Source organism: Chelonoidis abingdonii, chromosome 3, assembly GCF_003597395.2.
Source record: "Chelonoidis abingdonii isolate Lonesome George chromosome 3, CheloAbing_2.0, whole genome shotgun sequence".
NCBI lineage: Eukaryota > Metazoa > Chordata > Testudines > Testudinidae > Chelonoidis > Chelonoidis abingdonii.
In genome coordinates, this window is record NC_133771.1 from 1033256 (window position 1) to 1049125 (window position 15870).

The following is a 15870-nucleotide window of genomic DNA, read 5'->3' on the forward strand; positions in this document are numbered from 1 at the left end:
TTTGGTGCCACTACAGGACCTTGGTTGCAACCCATGTTCTATATGGTCCCAGTTCAAGTCAGTAATGTCAGTGGCCCTGTCACCAAGAGTGACGTTATTGATATAAACTGGTGTGTGGCACAGAGTCACCAAGAGCAGCCATGTTAGCCCATGAACCCAGGGGTGGCTGCAGCAGCACCCACCCGCCAGCCTGGAGTAACCAGCACGCGCCCGTCTCAGCTTGGCCTGGCCGCCCTCTGCCTACTCTCCCTGTGGTGCCTCGTGGCCTGGCCTTAGAGCACATCTGGGCAGGGTCCAGTGCTGCGGGCAGGGCCAGTGCAACCATTTAGGGGACCTAGGTGGTCGCCTAGGGCACTGGCATTTGGGGGGGCACCATTGTCTTCGGCAGAGACCGCGGTGGCTGGATCTTCGGCCACCCCGGTCACCGCCAGCATTTAGGTGGAGGGAGCTGGAGCAGGGGAATGTGGGGAGGGCCACCTGCAGCAAGTAAGCGGGGAGCGGCACGCAGGGGAACTCCCCGCCCCAGCTCACCGCTGCCCCACCTCCTCCCCGAGCACGCCATGGCCACTTTACTTCTCCCACCTCCCAAGCTTGCGGCACCTAAGCTGCACAAGCGGGTGCCTCAGGGCAGGGGGGGAGCTGCCACGGGGGCGTGCCTCAGGGTGAGGGGAGAGATGCTGCGGGAGGCCGCCTCAGGGCAGGGGCATGGTGGAAGTTTCGCCTAGGGCACGAAACATCCTTGTACTGGCCCTGGCTGCGGGGGCTGCTCCCATACTGGTCTTTGCCCCTGCTGGACCCAAGGAGCAGGCAGTGCTCCAGGGTGATCCCGCTGCATGAGCCCTTTTCCTCCCCCAGGCCTCCGTCCTGCTGACCTCCCTGGGACAGCACCGCAGGGCCGTCAGCTGCGATGGGGAGGAGCACACCGGCCTGCCAGAACCCAGCATGACCAGCCTGGCCCAGAGCCCCCAGCAGCACAGGCTGGGCCCAGTGGGAGGCAGGACCCCGCCAAGGCTGCGTGACTCAGTGTCACCTGACGCCGCTGACAGCTGCAGCCTTGGTCCGTGATAAAAATGGCTCTGGAATTCCACGGGGCCCACGTGCTGCTAAAATTAGTGCCCGTGCTCACCGCTGGGGCTGGGGCCACGGCCGGGGCGGGCAGCAAGTGCAGACGGGCAGGGAAGCGGCTCTGGGGCAGACGGACGCACGGAGCTAGAGGTGCAGACGGGGCAAGCGCAGGCCACGGCCAGGCAGCCAGGCCAAGGGGAGGCTGGGGGACAGCGTGGGAGCAGGCGCGGGGCACAGGGCAAGGCCGCGGGGATGAACTTTGCGGTGGGATTCAAGCCCATGCTGGGGGACTCGCACAGCATGGACAGCCTGGAGAAGCAGCTGATCTGCCCCATCTGCCTGGAGATGTTCAGCAAGCCCGTGGTCATCCTGCCCTGCCAGCACAACCTGTGCCGTAAATGTGCCAACGACATCTTCCAGGTGCGGGCGCAGCTGGGACAGGCTGGGCTTGAATGGTGTGTGTGGAGGGGGTGGGGGGCTGGAGAGACAGGCTATCGGGATGGGTGGCATTGGGGCTGGGAGCAGCACTGGGGGGCTGGGTGGGGCTGGAAGCAGCACTGGGGGATGGGGTGGGGTCTGAGTGGGGGGCTGGAAGCGGCACTGGGGGATGGGATGGGGGCTGTGTAAGGGGCTGGGAGTGGCAGTGGGGGATAGTTTGGGGGGGCTGCATGGAGGGCCAGGCCCCCTGACACTCTCATCCACACCGCAGAACCACGCCAGAGTCAGCGTCACATGTCTGGCCCTGCAGTGGTCCCCAGCTTTGTCTCACCTCCACACAGATACCCCCCATGGCTGGTCAGGGGGCTCCCTGTGGCCTGCTCACAAGCCTGCGCGTCCTGTCTCCATCTCCAATAGCAACTGGCCTTTGCCCTGGGCTCCTCCCAAGGGCACCCTGGGGACCTCACCTCTGCAGCCCCCTCCAGAGACACTGGGGCAGCCTCCATGGCCGTGAATGCCCGGTGTGACCAGCAGGGTGGGGGGCGTGAGGGGGCCTCTTGGGCATGGCAGGGTGGATGCCAGGATTCCCTGGGTCCTGCTTGGTGCCTGCTGCTTCTGCTCAGGTTGTGGGGGCCCTGCTTTGGGTGATTAGTGCAGCTTCTGGATTGGAGGGGTAAGTTAGGGGGCTGGAGTTGGGGGTGCTCCTCAGCTCTGGCCAGGGGGAGGTGGGAATGAGCAGGTGGATCAGAACCAGGGTCCATCTAGCCCCACGTCCCCTCCCTGGTTGGACCTGCAGGGTCACTGCTCCAGTGAGAGGCCCGCAGGCTCAGTTCAGGTCCATGGGGTGTGCTGCCCTCTCGTGCGATGGCTGGCCCTGGGCATTGGCCCCCAGCCCCTGCGATCTGCGTCTAAGCCCCCGATGTGCTCCCACGTTCTCCACATGTTGCCAGGCCAGGAGCTCCAGGGACACCGTAGCCGGGAGGCAGGGAACTGGCCCAGCTGTGGGTTTTCTGAGCTGCCTGCGCAGCCCTCAAGAGGCACAGCTGCCATCTCCCCCTGTGGCTGCGGCTCAGACAAGTGTCTATCCCCCATCCCTGTGCCATGTACCCCCTCACTCATGTCCTCCCTGTGGTGAGAGCCCGCTATCCCATGGGGGTAGTGCAAGTCAGCGAGGCTCTCCCCCGCGGGGCACTGGCTGGGTCCCACACACGCTCCCGGGGCCGAGGCCTGTTGCATTGATCTCAAGGGCCGAAAGAGTTCAAGGTGTTTAGTGACTCTGTCACTGTCCCACCTTAGGACAGTGACTCTTGGGTTTGGGGGTTTTCCAGAGCCCATGGCTGACTCGGTGTCACGGACTCAGATCATGCCCACTCGTGGTCCCGTGTGGTCCGTGGGGGGGGGGTGCCCCTTCCAGTGTGGACAGCCCTTCTCGGGGGGTCCACTCTCTCTCAGGGCCAAGCCTCTCCATCTCCTGGAGCCGCACTTCTCTGAGCCTCAGCATGTCTGTCTCTTGCCGTGGGCCCCCCCAGGGAGTCCACTCACTCTGGGCCCCCAGGCCTCCTCACCCCCAAAGGGGTTGATGCCCCCTGCTCTCTAGCCCGGAGCGACTCTCAGCCAGTGTAACACATGAGAGTTTATTGAGAGTTGAACCCATCACAGGAAACTCTCCGGCCTCAGGCCTGGCCTCCTTCAGCACAGCACATCCCAGTCCCCCTGCATCCAGGTGGGCTCTGCCTGCTCCCCCTCTCCAGCCCAGAGCCCCCCTGCTTCCTAGCTGGGCCTCTGATACCCCTGGCCCCAACCCCCCTCTGTCCATTGTCTTTTCTCCAGGTAAACAGGGTCATAACCCAGTCACCTGGGCTAACTCTCAGCCCTCCTCTGGCCCCTCTGGCTGGAACTGGCTGGGCAGGTCACCGGGATCCTCTCCCCACAGTCCATTGTCCTCCTGTGCCGAAGTGGGAATGTGGTGGCTGTGTTCTGTGACTGCTGGGTGGGGAGTATGGACCTGGGAAGGTTGCAGGGGGTTGTGCTGGGACTGGGTGCATTGGGGAAGGGAGGACACCTGAGCATGTAACAGGAGAACCCAGGAGGGGGGTTGGAGGCCAGGTGACACTTCTGCCTGGGACACTAGACAAAGGAAACAAAGGCTGGGGGAGGAGACGGGGGGGAGGCTGAGTGAGAGGCTGGCGGAGTTTCAGTTTGGAAGCTGGCTGGGAAATGGAGGTGATCCCCGACGGGGCTTGGGCTTCCCAAAGGGGCTGTGACCTCCCTGGGGCCCCAGATGGACCTAACTAAGGGGGGTCTTGTTGTCTGTACCGGGAAGACCTGTTTTAGACTGTGTTCCTGTCATCTTAATAAACCTCTGTGTTACTGGCTGGCTGAGAGTCACCTCTGACTGCGAAGTGGGGGTGCAGGACCCTCTGGCTTCCCCAGGACCCCGCTGGGGTGGGCTCGCTGGAAGCGCACCGAGGGGCAGAGGATGCTGAATGCTCCAAGATCAGACCCAGGAGGTGAAGCCATGTGAGCTTCTTGCCCTGGGGACAGTCTGCTCCGAGGGAGAGGAGGCTCCCCAGAGCCCTGCCTGGCTTGCTGGGGAGCAGTTCCAGAGCATCGCCTGGGGACTCCGTGACACCCCCACTGGCCAGAACCTGCTGCGACTCCTGAACTGAGCCTCCTGGTCCCCAGGTCACCAGTTGCTGGGGTCTCCATCCTCCAGGCCCTCGGCTGGGGTCCCACGTTCCCTCTCCGGTCCTGTGTAACAACAAACTTCCTCTCCCCTCACCTTGTTAAGCCAGTAACACCCGGGGACACTGAGTCCCCCTCCCTCTGCATGCAACCCCCTGGAAAAACAAGGAAAACACAAGAAGCGCCCCCCACCTCGTCACACTCGGGTCCTCGGCAAACACCCCCAACCCCCTCCCCTCCGCATTCGTTCTGAGCCCGGCAGGTTCCTGCTCAAACAGGAATGAACAAGAATTCAAACAAGCATTTGCACAGAAAAGAAACTGAGCGATTGTGCAGCACAAACGTACGTGAAAGTCTCTCTGCTTTGGCGGTAAAATACTCGTGTCTCCTTTTCACTGTGGACCGGCCTTGGGGCGGGGGTGGAAAGGGCTCCCTGGCCACGGTCCTGCTGTGTGAAGAGGGGTCACCAGCCAGACACAAGAGGAGGAGAGAGTGGAGAGGAAAGCTGGAAATGCGGCTTTGGAGCAGGGGGCGGTTGATCAGCCACAGACGGGGCTTTGGCTGGCAGGGAGTCCCGGCTTCTGGGTCACACTCCGGCCTTGTCTCCTCTGGCCAGCCGGGCTGTGGCCAGCTCGTCTCATGGGGCCGATGCAGGGCAGGTTATTCAGGCTTTGATGGAAAGTCGGGAGCGTGAGACAGGCAAGGAGCAGGTTGTGGGGGCTGGCAGTGAGTTTCCCCATTGTGGGCTCAGGCCTGGCCATCGGGACAGACCAGGCCCATCTGGGCTCCCAGGGGACGCGTCTTTCAGTCTGGGCTGCCCATTTGTCTGGGGCTTGCGGAGAGGGGCCCGGCGAGGTGCGCTGGGGTGCAGGGAAGGAGGAGTGGGCGGCCTGGTTCCGCTGTGGGTGGGGCTGGTGTGGGTCCTGGGGAAGCCAGAGGGTCCTGCACCACCCCCTTCACAGTCAGACGTGACTCTCAGCCAGCCAGTAAAACAGAGGTTTATTCGATGACAGGAACAGGGTCTAAAACAGAGCTTGTAGATACAGCGAACCGGACCCCTCAGCCGGGTCCATTCTGGGGGGCAGTGAGCCAGACCCCCACGTCTGCACTTCACTCCTCGTCCCCAGCCAGCTCCAGACTGACAACCCCCTCCAGCCCCTCCTCTCTGCTTTGTCTCTCTCCCGGGCCAGGAGATCACCTGAGCTCTTTGTTCACCTTTAGCTATTCCCTTGCAGTGGGGAAGGGCCCTGGCAATTTGTTCCCAGGAGACAGAGTGTCAGCCATTTATGCACGCTGGAGACTTAAGAACCGCATAGGGGAAACTGAGGCATGCACACAGTATTCAGAGGAAACGTTAAGAACATTCCCACTTCATCACAGTGACTCTGCCCTGCACTTCCCCTGGATGTTGCTGTGTCTATGCCAGGTGCCCAGGCGGTGCCCTGCAGCCTGCTCTGGGGCCGGAGCACAGAGGGGTGCTCAGTGCTGGGCAGGCATATTTGGTCTCCCCCAGGGCCTCCTGGCCTTAGCGTTCCTGGCACCTGCTAGCCCCATCCTCCTGATTTGTGCCCATTCCATGCCAGGCTTCCAACCCACTGTGGCAGTCGCGGGGCTCAAGCTCGGTGTCATCAGGGGGGCGGTTCCGGTGCCCTTCCTGCCGCCACGAGGTCGTCCTGGACCGGCACGGTGTCTACGGGCTGCAGCGCAACCTGCTCGTGGAGAACATCATCGACATCTACAAGCAGGAGTCGACCAGGTGGGGGGCAGAGGCCCAGTGAGGGGCATGGGTCTGCCAGGGCCTGGGGGGCCCAAAGGCTTGGGGAGGGGAGGGGAAGATCTGCATAGGGGGCAAGGAGTGCGGGGGCTGTTCCTGAGTGCATGAGGTGATTCCAGGCCTTGGACAGTGGGGGGTCCTGGGGGCCGGCAGGGGGTGCGCAGGGTTTCTTGAATGCATGGTGCGATTCTGGGCTGTGTGGGATGGCTGCAGGGCACACGGAAGGTGAGGGGGCCCTGGGGGCCAGCAGGCGGTGCGTGGGGGGTGTTCCTGAGCACGTGGGGCAATTCTGGGCCATGTGGGGCGGCTGCAGGGCACACAGATGATGGGGGACCCTGGGGGCCGTCAGTGGGTGCATGGGGGGTGTTCCTGAGCACGTGGGGCAATTCTGGGCCATGCGGGGCAGCTGCAAGGCACATGGACGACGGGGGGCCCTGGGGGCCGGCAGGGGGTGCACGGGGTTTCCTGAATGCATGGGGCTATTCTGGGCTGTGTGGGGTGGCTGCAGGGCACACGGAAGGTGGGGGGCTCTGGGGGCCAGCAGGGAGTGCAGGGTTTCCTGAGCATGTGGGGTGATTCCAGGCCGTGTGGGGTGGCTGCAGGGCACACGGACGGTGGGGGGCCCTGGGGGTGGCAGGGAGTGAGTGGGGAGCGGGGCCCAAGCTGTGCCCATCCCCCAGGCCCCTGCACGCCAAGGCAGAGCAGCAGCTGATGTGCGATGAACACGAGGACGAAAAGATCAACATCTACTGCCTGAGCTGTGAGGCGCCCACCTGCTCCCTGTGCAAGGTGTTTGGGGCCCACAAGGACTGCGAGGTGGCCCCGCTGCCCAGCGTCTACAAGCGCCAGAAGGTACCTGGGGCTGCGCCTGGGGTGCCAGGAATCGGGGCAGGGGGCGCGTGGCCGGGGGCATGGCAGGGTCCCCGTGTCCCGTTCTCCTCCGCGGCAGTTGGTGCCCATGTGGCCGCGGGGGCCCTTGGGCTGCCCTGATTCCCCCAGGATCCAGCCTGGCCTGGCCTGGCCTGGCCTGGCTGGAGCAGCAGGAGGGGGACAGCCCCACCCCCAGGTCTGTGCGATTCAGTGGCTGCCCCCCCTTCTGGGCCTGGGGCAGGTCTCTCCTCTCCGGGGACACTGAGGGGCCAGAGCTGCCCCAGGTGCAGGCTCTATGAGGCTCCTGGCAGAGGGACGGAGTAGGGGGGGCTGGCAGGGAGCCTGCAGGGCCCAGTCTGGGCTTGCTGCGCTCCCCACAAATTCATTGCTGTGGTAGCTGCCGGCCAGGCCCCCTCCCGCAGCAAGGGGGGACTGCCCCCTGCCTGTGCCTAGCACTGACCCCCCCCCATGCCCAGCACTGACCCCCCCCTCACCTGTGGCAGAGTGAACTGAGCGATGGCGTCGCCATGCTGGTGGCTGGGAATGACCGCATCCAGGCCATCGTGACCCAGATGGAGGAGATCTGCAAGGCCATCGAGGTGAGGGGTCCCCGGGCGGCCCCCGCACAGGGCGAGAGCAGCCGGTGGTTCTGCGCAGGGCTCTCTCCTCCCGCAGGGGTTGGGAATGGGCTCTTCGGGGTCTTCATCAGGGACCTGGCAGCCAAGATAAAGATCCCGGCTGGTCAAACCTGCTGGGGACAGTGGAGCGATAAATAGCCCCGGGGCAGCGTGGCCCTTGTGCCCTGGGAAGCGGGGCCCTGTGGCACAATGACCTTGTAACCGAACACCAGGTCACAGGCTAGGTGCCTGGGGCTGGGGGTGGGCCGGGAGGGCAGGGAAGGGCTCCTGGGGAAAGTAGCCAGCCCAGCGTAGCCCATGCCAGGCTGTAGCTAAGAGGGTGAAGGCGCCTTCGATGTACAAGGTGGACTGGGTCTGGGGGATTGATGGACTAGAAAGGGTTCAGGGAAAAGGACAGAGGGCTAGAAAATCCATTGGCTGCGGAGGGCCTGGAGGAGGCGGATCTGATTGTCTCACCAAAGAGACAGTTGAAAGGTGACTTGCTCAGGGTCTGCTTGTACATGCGTGGGGAGAGATCTGTGAGAGCAGATGGCTCCTCCATCTGCCAGAGAGTATTGCAAGCCGCAGCTGGGAGCGGGCGCTACACGAATTCAGTCTGGGAACAAGGTGCAGATATCGAACAGTGATGGTGAGACAAAGGGGGAATTTTCTGTAATATTTTTATCATGCCGGCATGTGCCTCAGTTTCCTCTTTATGTAGCAGTGGGGATGTCACGGAGTCACTGGGCGATGCTCTGGAACTGCTCCCCACAAAGCCAGGCAGGACTTTGGGGAGCATCCTCTCCCTCGGAGCAGACGGTCTGCAGGGCAAGAAGCTCACACGTCTTCACCTCCTGGGTCTCTCCTTGGAGCATTCAGCATCCTCTGCCCCTCCGTGTGCTTCCCACAGAGAGTCTGCCCCAGCGGGGTCCTGGGGAAGCCACAGGGCCCTGCACCCCCACTTTGCAGTCAGACGTGACTCTCAGCCAGCCAGTAACACAGAGGTTTATTCAATGACAGAAACAAGGTCTAAAACAGAGCTTGTAGATACAGCGAACCGGACCCCTCGGCCGGGTCCATTCTGGGCAGTGAGCCAGACCCCCACGTCTGCCCTTCACTCCTCGTCCCCAGCCAGCTCCAGACTAACAACCCCTCCAGCCCCTCCTCTCTGCTCAGCTCCTTTCCCGGGCCAGGAGGGCACCTGATCTCTTTGTCTCCAACACCTTCAGTTGGCACCTTTGCAGAGGGGGGGCCCAGGCCATCAGTTGCTAGGAGACAGAGTGCCAGGCATTTAGGTGCACTGGCCCTTTGCTCTGCAGCAATCACACACCCTTATCCCAACACCTGGATACTTAAGAACTGCCATGGGGACACTGAGGCACCAACACAGTATTCAGAGGGCATATTAAGAACATTCCTAGTTCGTCACAGGGGAGAAGGGACCGTTTGCTCTCAGGATAGGCTAAGAGACAGAGGTGGGAACAGCGCCCAGCATCCTGAGCCAGGCGGGGCATTAAAAAGGACTGGCCGAGGCTGACCCCCACATCAGTGGCTGATCCAGTCACCAGGACCTTGACACCAGGGACCCTACGCCCCAGCAGGGGATGGATTTAAGAGCTGGGGGCTGGGACGAGTCAGGGGCAGGGCTCTCACCTGGAGTCTGACCAAGGAGGGTGGACGGAGGGACAGACAGATCCGTCTGAGGGGTCACTGCAGCTGGGCTGAGCTGTAACCATCAGTTCTCTGGGCCGCCCGAGGGGCTGCCTGGGCCGTGCGCCAGATGACCAATAAACCCGCCTGGTTTCACAGGGCTGGGCGAGTGTCCCTGGAGATGCTGGGCGAGGGGCACCAATCCCTGAGGAGAGAACACGTCTCCCCCAGGGTCTGGCTCAGGTACAGTCACTGAACAGAGCTCCCGGGGTGACGCAGGAGGTTTGGAGCCCCAGAAATTCAGTCTAAGGAGGCGTGTGGCCATGTGACCTCCACTGAAGGAAGAATGAGGCCCCCGAGGGGTCTGGCCCACTGAAGGCTCCTTCCAGAGACTGTTCCCAAGCTGAAGCCATCGCACTCATCCTGTGGAGCCATGACAGCTGGTGGCAGTGGTGGGATCCTGGATGCACCACTAGCATTTTGCAATAAGTGACTTGCAACAGTAAAACAAGGCCAGTTTAAAGGAAACGGCAAGAAAGCGGGGTATAACCACCTCCATAAGAGGGACGTCCAAACCTGTGCAGGGAGAGAGGGTTAAACACTGGGAAACTCGAGTTGCAGCTGGTTGCACGGCTGGAGAAGGACCGTCGGTCCAAGAAGCAGCTTCCAGGCTCAAGTGGGTGTCACGGAGTGTGGGGGAGTCTGGGCCCTGCACCCTCCACTTCCTGCAATTCACTGGGACTCTCAGCCAGCCAGTAACACAGAAGGTTTATAAAATGACAGGAGCACAGTCCCAAGCAGGGCTTGTAGGTACAACCAGGACCCCTCAGCCAGGTCCCTCTGGGGAGCAAGGAGCTTAGACCCCAGACTCAGGGTTCCCTGCCTCCTCCCAGCCAGCCCAAAACTGAAACTAAAAACCTCTCCAGCCGGCTCTCTTCCTTTGTCCAGTTTCCCAGGCAAAGGTGTCATCTGGCCCCACCCCCCTCCTGGCTCAGGTTACAGGCTCAGGTACCGTCCCTCACCTAAAGTCACCCCCTGCTCTCCCCTCCCCCATGCAGACAGCCCCAGTAAAACTAAATGACATTCCCAGGTCAATCCACCCTGCTCCTTCCTGCATCACAGTGAGGTTCCAGAAAAGTCCCGCAGTAATGGAGGGAGCAGCAGGGCGTTTTCACGGCCTGGTTCCCCAGCGATGGATTTGAAGTGCTGAGAGTTGGAGCAGCCTGTAAGATGCAGTGAAAACACGAGCAAGCAGGAGAGGCAGTAAAAGTGAGAATAGGGGCTGGAGAAGCCAAGGGCCAGAGGACCCACTGAGGGGAAAGTGAGGAAAGGCCCCAGCATGCCAGTTCTAGGGGAGCTTAGATCCCAACTTGTTGCCCAGTTGGAGGAGGGGCGGGATATCGGTTCCCACCTCACTGCCTTTGAGGAGGCCTGTGACAGAACCAGGCTGACCCCGTGGGCCAGCTCCACGTCTCACCCCCTTGCTCGGTCGCAGGGCCCTAGGGGAGCCCAGCCAGATGGGCGGAACCAATACTGGGGACTAGGAACAGTTCAGCCAGGCTCCACTGCTCAAGTCTGAATGGGCATCTGAGGGTTATGGGAACAGGTTTTGGGGTGTGCAGAAGATCCCAGGGGTGACCTACATGGAAGCCCTCCTCCCCGCTGGGAGGAGCTCCCCACAAATAGGGTGGGGGGAGGGTGTAATAGCTTCCTACTCAGATTTGAACCTTTGCGTTCATAAACCGAGAAGCTTAACATGAAACTCCCCCAAGCTTATTACCAGCTTGGATCTTATCTCGCTGCCACCAATCAGGATTCGGAGTACCTGATAAACTCTCCTGGGTCTCCCCCAAACCTTTCCCTGGGGGGACCCCCAAGACCCAGAAGCTCTGAGTCTTACTGGCAAGGAAAATACTCCACTTCCCTTCCCCCTCCCTCTCCCACGCAGACTTTCCTCTCTGGGCTAACCTGGGAGAGCTGATGCAATCTCTTTACATCACAATACCCAGAAGCATGTGTCCTTTATTCCACAACGAGACAAACCCCAAATACAAGGAAACAGAGATGATCTTATCTCTCTTTCCCCTTCCCACCAACTCCCTGGTGTTGCAGCTTACCCTCCGTAGATCTAACACAAAGAGAATCCCCTCCCCTTCTTCCTTGACCTATCCAGAGAGAAAACTCAAACAAGTCTTAAAAAGAAAACTTTATATAAAAAGAAAGAAAATACCTAAGAATATAAACTCTGTATCAAGATGACAAATACAGGGCTATTGCTTATAAGAAAATATGAATAACAGTCTGATTCAAAAAGATATCCAATTTGAAACATTCCAGCAAGTTACACACATGTAGATACAAAATACAATATAAACCTATTGCTTTTCTTTGTACTCACAACTGGTAACAGCAGGTAGAAAGAAGCCTGGAGATAGAAAAAAAACTCTTCCCTCATAGCCGAGAGAAAATAAACGAGAACAAAGCCAAAAAAACCCAGAAGTTCCTCCCTCACTTTGAAAAATCCAGTTTCCTGATTGGTCTCTGGTCGTGTTTGGTTCCCTTTGTTAACCCTTTACAAGGTAAAAGAAACATTACCCTTAGCTATCTATTTTATGACAGAGTCACTGCATTGGAGGATTTGTGTAACCTGGTTGGATCGTGTAACCTGGCTGGGTCAGAACAACTCCAGGAGATGTGTCCTACGAGCCTAGCTGTGGATAGGGCAGGACGCTGAAGAGGCTGTGCCACACAGGCCCGTGGCAGATCACTTGGGGACAGTCAGTCTGGTGGATGGAGGACCCGAAGGGGACAGGCTAAGCCTGGTGCTGGGAGACGGACGTGCAGATGCCCCGGAAGTGAGACTGGGGTAAACCAAAGTGGCCAATGTTGAGTAGACTCTGCCTCATCTCAGTCTGGAAAAATCATGGAGCAGGTCCTCAAGGAATCAATGCTGAAGCACTTAGAGGAGAGGAAAGTGATCAGGAACAATCAGCATGGATTACCAAGGCAAGTCATGCTGACTAACCTATGCCTTCTATGAAGAGATAACTGGCTCTGTGGATGAGGGAAAGCAGTGGATGTGTTATTCTTGACTTAGCAAAGCTTTTGATACGTCTCCACAGATTCTTGCTGGCAAGTTAAGAAGTCTGGGCTGGATGAATGGACTATAAGGTGGCTAGAAAGCTGGCTAGATGTCGGGTTCAACAGGTAGTGATCAACGGCTCCATGTCTAGTTGTTAGCCAGTATCTAGTGGAGTGCCCAAGGGTCAGTCCTGGGGCTGGTTTTGTTCAATATCTTCATTAATAATCTGGAGGATGGCGTGACTGCACCCTCAGCAAGTTTGCAGATGACATAAACTGGGAGGAGTGGTAGATATGCTGAGGGTAGGGATAGGATACAGAGGACCTAGACAAATTGGAGATTGGCCAAAGAAAACCTGATGAGGTCAACCAGGACAAGTGCAGAGTCCTGCATTAGGATGGAAGAATCCCATTCACTGTTACAGACTAGGGACCGAATGGCTAGGAAGCAGTTCTGCAGAAAAGGACCTAGGTGTACAGTGGACAGAAACTGGATATGAGTTGACAGTGTGCTTGTGCCAGAAGGCTAGCAGCATTTTGGGCTGTATAAGTAGGGCATATGCCAGCGATCGAAGGATGTGATCATCCCCTCTTTCAACATTGTGAGGCCTCATCCACAGTACGTGTCCAGTTTTGGGTCCACACTACAAGAAGGATGTGGAAAATTGGACAGAGTCCAGCAGAGGGCAACAAAAATGATTAGGGGCTGGAGCACTGACTTATTGAGGAGAGGCTGAGGGAACTGGGATTGTTTAGTCTGCAGAAGAGAAGAATGAGGGGGGATTTGATAGCTGCCTTTAACTGCCTGAAGGGGGTTCCAAAGAGGACGGAGCTCGGCTGTTCTCAGTGGTGGCAGATGACAGAACAAGGAGCAATGGTGTCAAGTTGCAGTGAGGAAGTGCGACACAGTAGGGAGCGGGGTGGATTGACCTGGGAATGTGGGGCTGGAGGAGGGGTGGCCCCCGAGCCCCTCCAGTGATGTGCGTGTGGCTCCCCCTGCAGGAGAACAGTCGGCGGCAGAAGCAGCACCTGAGCCAGCGTTTCGACTCCCTCTACAGCACCCTGGAGGAGCGCAAGAAGGAGCTGGTGCAGCGCATCAGCCGGGAGCAGGAGGAGCGGGTCAGCCACGTGCGCTCCCTCATCCGCCAGTACGGGGAGCACCTGGAGATCTCCGCCAAGCTGGTGGAGTCGGCCATCCAGGCCATGGAGGAGCCCCAGATGGCCTCGTACCTGCAGGTCCGTGCGGGGAGGGGGCAGCCTGGGAAGGAGAGGGCAGGAGAGGGGCTTCTCCATGCTGGGATCTGGCCAAGCCAGGGGAACCATCCTCCTGGAACAAGAGCCTGGACAAAGGGCTCAGGGCAGGGGCCTGCTAGGCCACAGGCGCCTGTGGTTGCCGCTCTGCCCCCAGCCAGAAGGTCCTGCTTGGCTGAGGGGTAAAGCTCAAGGGCTGCTCATCCCACAGGCTGCTTGGAAGGGAAACTTGGTCTTGCGCCTGCCGCTAGCCAGAGCTGGTGGCGATGCCAGTGCTAGTCTGCAGGCTGATGGGCTCAGGGGGCTGGCGAGGGCTGGGCTCCAGGAGCAGGTGCTGACGCTAACCAAGCTCTCTGCCTCTCCCTTCCTGCAGCAATCCAAGGAGCTGCTTCAAAAGTAAGTCTGGGGGGAGGAGTGGGGGGAGACAACAGAGGAGAGGAACCTCTGGTTGGAGCCCATCTCTGTGGGGGTCGGGGGCCCTTGGGGCAGAGTCACAGATTCTCGGGGCCAGTGCTAAGCCCCCAGCCTGGGAACAGGCTCTGGGAGGTGCCTTCAGTGACCCAGACCCCCCAAGGGCTCACTCTTCCCCCAGGTTGAGTCACACAGCCTCACTGGGCCCCACGCTGGGAGCTCCGGGCAGCGAGTCTGGGACAGACCCTGGAGGAGACGTGTCCTCTCCTCAGGGATCAGTGCCTCTCGCCCAGTGTCTGCAGGGACACTCACCCAGCCCTGTGAAACCAGGCGGGTTTATTGGTCACCTGGCGCACGGCCCAGGCAGCCCCTCGGGCAGCCCAGAGAACTGACTGACAGTTACAGCCCAGCCCAGCTGCAGTGACCCCCAGACGGCTCTGTCTGTCCCTCCATCCACCCTCCTTGGTCAGACTCCAGGTGAGAGCCCTGCCCCATCTCCCCCTCGCACCTCCCAGCCCCTGTTCCCCAGATGGGGAGATGCTGCTCAGCTCCTGCTGAGAGGTGGGGCCAGGTATCCATGTCCCGGCAGTTAGATTTGCCAGCGTTGCCATGGATTCTCCATTGATATGGCGTTGGCTTCAGCCAGTCCTTTTCCAATGATCCACGTAGTCCTACCCACCTGGGCACCATTCCCATCTGTGCCCAAGCCTGCCTGGGGGTGCCCAGCCCTCCCCTCACTGGGTAACAATGCAGCTGTAACAATGCTGCCATTGGTGGGACCCCACTGAGAGTGCCAATTCCGGACAAATTGCTCAGAGCAGGGAAGTTACAGCCCCAGGCTGGGGTTTCTCCACCTCTGAGGCAAACCAAACCAGCCAGACAAAGAGGACTTTGGTCTCACCCCACTGGCTAACCACAAGTCACACAAGCAATTCCCTTAGACACTCCAGTCTCCCAGTGTCACCACCAGTGCCACTTGTCATGGGGCTGAATGGTTATGAAAACCAACACCCCAGTAAAAGAAAAGTTTCTTCAGTCCCAAAGGAACCAGCCCAGCCCAGGTCAATATACATAATCAGGTCTACCACAAATCACGCTTTGCCATCCTTTAGAATCTAAAATCTAAAGGTTTATTCATAAAGGAAAAAGATAGAGATGAGAGCTAGAATGGTTAATTGGAATTCAATTCACACAATAATGGCAAATTCTTAGTTCAGCTTGTAGCAGTGATGGAGTAAACTGCAAGTCAGATCAGTTCTGGAAACATCCCCACTGGATGGGTCATTCAGTCCTTTGTTCAGCAGTTTCAGTTTGTAGCAAAGTCCTCAGAGTAGGAAGCAGGATTGAAGACAGATGGAGATGGCATCAGACCTTAATAGGCTTTTCCAGTGGAAGACCTTCCTTTGTTCTTACTGTGGAATTACAGCGCAAGGCAATATACAAAATCTGCAGGAGACCTTTCAACCTCCCTTGGACATTACAATAGCAAAAAAAGACTTTAGGACCATGACTTCAAAGAGATAATGACTGAGCTCGTTATCTGCAAATTGACACCATCAGACTAGGATTAAACAAAGACTGGAATGGCTTGTCACTACAAAACCAGTTTCTCTCCTTGGTTTTCACACCTCAACTGCAATAGCGAACAGGGCCTCTCACCCTGATTTGAACTAACCTCGTTATCTCTTAGCTGATTACTTGCCTGCCATAATTATACCTGCCTCTGGAAATTCACTACATGCATGACTCTGGGTATTACCCACGAAGCTCGATGCTCCAAACAGATTCTGTTAGTCTATAAGGTGCCACAGGTTCTTTGTCGCTTTTTACAGATCCAGAATAACACAGTACCCCTCTATATTAATCTGACAGCAATTGGATTTTGGGAGACTCCATATCCACATCTGAGAAGGCTTTCCTGGAACATTCAAACTAAACAATGTAAAACAATGGCATTGGCCTGTAAAGAATGATCATTGCTATGGACATGTGACTTGCCCATGTGATGCATTTGGCCCCATCTTGCTG

The 15870-nt window shown here is 58.7% G+C and overlaps 1 protein-coding gene across 1 annotated transcript in view; it reads left to right on the forward strand.

Moving 5' to 3' along the window:
• Window positions 1-844: 844 nt before the first annotated feature.
• Window positions 845-15870, forward strand: part of TRIM54 (tripartite motif containing 54) — a 31189-nt gene continuing 16163 nt past the window's right edge. Inside the window, exons 1-6 of the mRNA XM_032775225.2 lie at window positions 845-1485; window positions 5772-5944; window positions 6643-6814; window positions 7336-7431; window positions 13183-13416; window positions 13805-13827. Coding sequence (XP_032631116.1) covers window positions 1318-1485; window positions 5772-5944; window positions 6643-6814; window positions 7336-7431; window positions 13183-13416; window positions 13805-13827 — 866 coding nt within the window. The 5' untranslated portion in view covers window positions 845-1317. The remainder of the gene's footprint in view (window positions 1486-5771; window positions 5945-6642; window positions 6815-7335; window positions 7432-13182; window positions 13417-13804; window positions 13828-15870) is intronic.